This window comes from Nilaparvata lugens, chromosome 4 (genome assembly GCF_014356525.2).
Source record: "Nilaparvata lugens isolate BPH chromosome 4, ASM1435652v1, whole genome shotgun sequence".
Taxonomy (NCBI): domain Eukaryota; kingdom Metazoa; phylum Arthropoda; class Insecta; order Hemiptera; family Delphacidae; genus Nilaparvata; species Nilaparvata lugens.
The window spans coordinates 15,718,647-15,724,856 of NC_052507.1; the positions used below are offsets into that span (position 1 = coordinate 15,718,647).

Genomic DNA, 6,210 nt, shown 5'->3' on the forward strand with positions numbered 1-6,210 from the left:
CAAAACAATTTTCTCCGATTGGCTCTCGCAGCATTTAATAATTATTAAAATTTAACAGGTTTTTGAGCAATCGGGTCTTACTAATTTAGATAATGTCAGGAGTCTGCGAGCCAATAGCATCTGATACATTAATCTTGCCAGCAATCATTTATCTCATGAAAGTATACTTTAGTGTTGGATACTTGAGCGAAGTAAGTCCAGTTGTTAGTATGGTATCTGATCTGTAATACGAGATAATTGAGGAGAAAATATATGTAGCGGCAAGAAGGCAGCATGTCAAAGTGGGAATCACTTCAAACCAACATTGTTTGAATGGGGAAAATGAATGTTATTTATAAGAAATTCTGACAGTTTTAGTCAACCTTACTTTGGGTACCTACCTTTATCATTCAATACATCAATTTTTTGCTGGGTAATCATAAAACTGAACTGAACAAAATTAATCCTGATTGATTGAGTACCTTTCATTATTCCATCATAATTGATTGAGTACATTATTTCATTATTGATTTTATTGAAATGTTGCAGTGATCAAGGCCTAAATCAGAGTCTGTTCAGCCATTTGGATCGACCAACTGTGACAGCAGTGCTGAGTGTTCAGTATAGGATGAATCAGTGCATCACCGATTTAGCCAACGGATTGACTTATGAAGGAAAACTGGAGTGTGCCAACGATGTTGTTAAAAATGACACAATCAAGCTTACTGAAAAGGTTGGTCGATTTTATCCTACATATTCAGCTGATAACTTCTCGTTTCCCAGGCTATTTTCATTCTGATTCATCATGTTCTTTTACTCTCATTATTATTTTTAACGCTAGAACGTAAGTTGAATTCTGTTTTGTTAAACAATGAATCTGAATCCTATGTAATCCAGTTTGTACTTCTATGCATGTTGGTCAGAGTAAAAAAATCAATTATAATGAAAATGGGTATATTTTGGAGAAAGTTATTTAAAAATAAGTATAGAGTATAATATTCGTTAAACATCAATTCATATACTAGTTTGACCTATCACTTTTAACAAACTTTGTATTCTGTATACGACTATATAATGATAAAGGTATATTTGTGTACTGTCCAAAGGTTCCTACATTTTGAAAATTGATCGTTTTAGAACTACAAAAAAAAAAATAAATGGATCATCTATGGACCAGTTCTATTATTAACAGCAATTTTCTAAACAGATAAGAATATTATTTATAGAGAAAAAACAAAGGTCAGACTTTATAAAACCATAGTCCGCACAGTAGTAACCTATGGAAGTGAGGTGTAGGCACTAACATGTAGGGCTGCAATCATTCTGGAAAGAAGAATGCTACGGAGAATATATGGAGCGGTATGCGAGGAAGGAGTTTGGCGAATAAGGAACAATGCCGAGTTGGCGCAAGGAGCCACCCCTATCCATGTACATTAGGTTGAAGCGCTTGCAATGGGCAGGTCATGTGGAGCACATGCCAGACATGAGGATCCCCAAAAAATGTATGTAGGACAACCTGGTGGAAGGAGGCCAGTGGGAAAACCAAGGCTGAGATGGATGGATGGAGTCTCAAAGGATACAAGAGATATTCTTCATGTGAGAAATTGGAGGGCGGAGGCAAGGGATCGAGATGGTTGGAGAGGCAGGATTGAGGAGGCCAGGGCTCGATTTGGGCTGTAGGGCTATCGAAGAAGAAGAAGATTATTTATAGAGAAGGGCGATATGAAGAAATACATGTAGAAGAGAATAATGTTACTCTGGATTGAACATTATATTATATTTTATGGAACATAGAAGCCAAACTTATTTTGAAACAAAACATTTTTCACAAAACAAATAAATTATTTTTGGAGTAAATTTGAATCCCACCAAAACAATAATTGAGTCAACATAAGAAATTGAAGGGAAATGGTGATGAATCCAAGCCTATAACAAGTAAGTATAATGCCATCAGCTTTGACAAAATGAAAAACTGAGACGTTTAACTGAAACTGAATTGAGAGTAGATCATAAACTAATTTTTCAATTCAAGAAATCATAATTTGGACATAATGTTTAATTTGAATTACTTCTACCCGTTCACGTTTGTTTGTGTTGCTGTTGACAGCTGGACTTCCCGTCTTGGATGGCTCTTCCACTGTCAGAGAGTTTGGACCAATCAGTGGTAGTGCTGGACTCTGGATATGTGTCAACCGCCAAATTCAGTAACCGAAGAGAAGCGGACGTCATTTACAACTTAGTCACAACTATGAAAAATGTAAGTCACCCTCACAAACTAATAGAATTATCAACTCGACATGATTGACCTCTTCATTATCATTGTATTTCTTCAGTGACTACAATAAATAATGAAAACGCGAGCTACGTTAAAAAAATAGTAAAAAGTTATTTAGAAAAGAATAAAAAAGTGTAAAATTAGATTGAGAAGTCCGTAAACACTAGATGTCACTTCCGCAATATAATATAGAACTTCTTTTACAATAGTTGAGTTGGAATTGAACTACTGTAACAGAATTTTCATTTTTCACAGTTATTCCTTTTACAATATTATATTGGGGTACGGTACCGTACTGAAGAGTCAACAGGTAAAACCTGTTTTATTTAAAGGTGGAAAAAGATATAATTTTATCGAATTATTGCGATTTTTTTAAGGAACAGAAGAAAGAACATTGCTTAATAGATAACACAACTTTTTAAAATGTAGGACTAGCCAAAAGTAGAAGAAAATAGCTATTTATGTATTAAGAGCGTAATGCGCGACTTTATCGCTCGCGCAAAACAGTTATCACGCGCCGCGATAAAGAAGCATTACGCGCGAATTACATACAAAATTTTTTTCTACAACTGCACAAACCTGTTAAATTACTTATATCTGGCAGAGTTAATAATAATTCGTCTACACTGATATCCATTATGGATGCAGAACCGGTAGTCCGGTACAATTACCGACTTTTTAGACTGTTAAGATCTGACCTACTTTTGGCAAGCTGCTTATCATCAGCTGATTAGCGAGCGTAAAGAAAATCTACTGCGCATGCGCAGATGGTTAGCGAGCGAAAAAGTAGAATCCACTAATGAATGGAGAATGATTTGAACCGTTTGATGCAAAAACGACCTCAGCCGCCTGAGGTCGTTTTTGCACCCAGCTCCTCGATTCTCCTCAGAAATAAGCTGTTCTACGAGGAGAATTGAGTATGTAAATTCTTGTATTACGCGCAGTTGTAGAAAAAATATTCTTTCTAAAGATGATGTATGCAGTTTAAGGGCTTGGGGAAATTGAAGACAATGGGGTAAAACGCAGACTATACAGAATGTCCCATGAAAGGTGTAACAGCCGAAGACCATAAATCTACATGGAATTTGCAATAAAAAATGTATAGTAACATTTCCTTATATCGACCTTAGTTTTCAAGATTTATAGTAACATTTTCTTATATCGACCTTAGTTATCAATATAGATTTTACTATATCTTTTAAAAACTTCAATAACTAGAACTATTAGTCAAAATCTAATTCCAAGGATATGGTTGGATAGGGGAAGAAATTTCCAATACGATTCATTCAATTTCTTCCTTTGCTTGACGTTTTTCAACTTTTTATGAGCGCTCAAAGGTTAAAAAGTTCATTTGTCGAGTTTAAAGGTAAATTTCAAACAGTTTGAACGCTTGTAAAAAGTTCAAAAAGTTCAAAAACGTAAAAAAAGGAAAAATTGTGTTAATCCTATTGTAAATTTCTTCCTCTTTTCAAATATATCCTTACAATAGGATTTCGACTAATAGTTTTCTAGTTATTGACGTTTTTAAAAAATATAGAAAAATCTATATATCTCGAAAACTTGGGTCGATGTAAGAAAATTTTACTGAACTTTTTTGTTGCAAATTTCATGTTAGTCACACTTTTCGTGGGACACTCTGTATATTAATTATTTGTTTGCAAATAGTATGTAGGCTACTTTGCTCTTATTTACTTTTTGACTAATCCAATAAAGAATCACCTTTTTAATACTATTGAACTACTGTATAAATATTTTGTGAATAATCAATATTTAAATAGAATAGAATGTTTAATTTAAATATGGATCGGTTCCGATTTCAGGCTGGACTGGATGCATCGCAGATTGGTGTAATAGCTCCCTACCAAGATCAAGTCTCGTTGATCAAGAGTAAAATGGTTGGCCTTGCCGTTGAAGTTAGCACAGTGGACACTTTCCAGGGCCGCGACAAGCACATCATCATCTATTCTTGCACAAGATCTAGTCATGCCAAAGTAAGTGTCCATTATTACTGCATAATGCTTATAAGAAATAGTTCTCACATCTTCTAAAAATTAGGGCCCGGTTGCACATAAGTTTAATTATAATTAAACGACACAAGAACCAACCACAGAAGTTCTTTTCAAAGATGCCTTCCAAATTGTTTTTTTTTTAAAGAAGCATTCTCTGATGGCATTGAATTCCTGTTAAAATCTAACCAATTTTTAAAACCGGGCCCAAGTATTATAATAATTATCATCAAGAACTATAATTGATATAAAAATATTAAGTACATATTGTAGTTTATCTAGTATTAATGGATATCATTAAACAACTGGAATTAAATGTTGAAATCTACTATTTTGAAAATGTGTGGAGTCCAATCAACGTTACCTGTTCACATGGCTGAATGATAGACAATGACAATAATTTGAAATGCCATTCATCATTTTCATGTTCTTTGTCCTGTATCAAAGTTTATGTGAAGTAGATTTTTTCTTGGTTATTGCCGCGAAAGCTGTTCCACATATTCATCTAATTCTAAACAGAATCTTTATTTTGAAGCGTTTCTTGAAAGGTCAAATTTCCATGAAATGAGAGTTTTAAATAATGTTCAAACTGATGCGTTAACAGTTTTCCTCAATTTATCATAAGACCGAGATCTATAAAAATCCATAAATTTATCACGTAATCATATTTGAAATTTGATCATTTTCAACAACGATTTGAAGCTATCTGACAAGACTTAGGCTTAACTCACACTTACGCGACTCAGGCCGAGAAGAGATTCGACTCTAGTCGAGAGCATGTGTTTTCAAATGGTGACGTCGCGGAGATTAGAATCGACTGGTCTGAGTGTCACCATTTGGAAACACATGCTCTCGAGTCTCTTCTCGACCTGAGTCGCGTAAGTGTGAGTTGAGACTTAGATATCTGATTCTATGTACTAACAGCTTCAGATTTTTTCGGTAGCGATGATTATTAGATCTTTGAAGGGCAATGTTTATAAAAATGGTTATTCTTCTTTCGTCCTCTTCTAATATACTTTGTTATTTTATATTTTTGTTGATTTTTCAGGAATCTGGTCTGTTGAGCAACCATAATAGATTGACAGTGGCTATAACAAGAGCTAAGCAAAAGCTGATATTTATCGGTGATGTACAAACCTTGAAGGGCTATTCTATTTTTCAAAAACTATTTTCACTAATTGATCCTTCGAATATAGTTGTACTTCCTGATGAAATACCCTCCTAGCAGTTAATCGAACAATGAGGCAATCAGATTCATTTCTACATTACCTATATTTATATTATTTAGCACTTGGAACCGTGATCGATAGTGTTGTATCTTTAGTATTAACGTTTGTGTTATTTAGAATAGTCTATATTATTTACTCATTCCACCATAATATTTCACTGCATATGTTTACTGCAGTTGTTTACTCCTAGAGAGGCTAAACTTGAATTTTGTTTTTCATTTTTTAAATCTCAGTTATTATTAGTTAATTTGTGTCAGTACTAAATTAACTATCTATGAATACTCAGATATTAAAATCTTACGCTTAGCTAAATCCATCTCAACACCTGTAAACACATCACAATAATTATTGAAATATTTATAAACTTATTATTCAAATAGTGTTATGTGACATACCCTCTTACGTTTACACCACGCTCCTCTGAAGTTATTCGTTTAAACAGCCACAGTTACACCATGCCTTTGTAGACCTTTCCAATTGCAATTTTATGAATGCTAATTGTCGCAACCGTCACATTTGACCGAGCTTATCACTAATGCAAACTATAATTACTTCTCGGGGAAACACAGCTCAGTTCAGTACAATCCACTATTTTCATCTTGTTTCATAAGAGAACATTCTCTTAACCTAAATATTATATCTTTTGCTCGACACTTGGGCGGATAACATTTGAACAATGAAATATATGTCGATTATTTAGATAAAATAATTATTTGGGAGC

General features: G+C 33.9%; 1 protein-coding gene across 1 annotated transcript in view; it reads left to right on the plus strand.

The window, feature by feature from the left end:
- The window catches only part of LOC111045037 (DNA replication ATP-dependent helicase/nuclease DNA2), a 28,131-nt gene extending 22,251 nt beyond the window's left edge, over window positions 1-5,880 (plus strand). The window contains exons 14-17 of the mRNA XM_039426754.1: window positions 529-712; window positions 2,087-2,236; window positions 4,075-4,245; window positions 5,309-5,880. Of these exons, the coding sequence (XP_039282688.1) occupies window positions 529-712; window positions 2,087-2,236; window positions 4,075-4,245; window positions 5,309-5,485 (682 nt within the window). The 3' untranslated portion in view covers window positions 5,486-5,880. The remainder of the gene's footprint in view (window positions 1-528; window positions 713-2,086; window positions 2,237-4,074; window positions 4,246-5,308) is intronic.
- The last annotated feature ends 330 nt before the right edge of the window (window positions 5,881-6,210 follow it).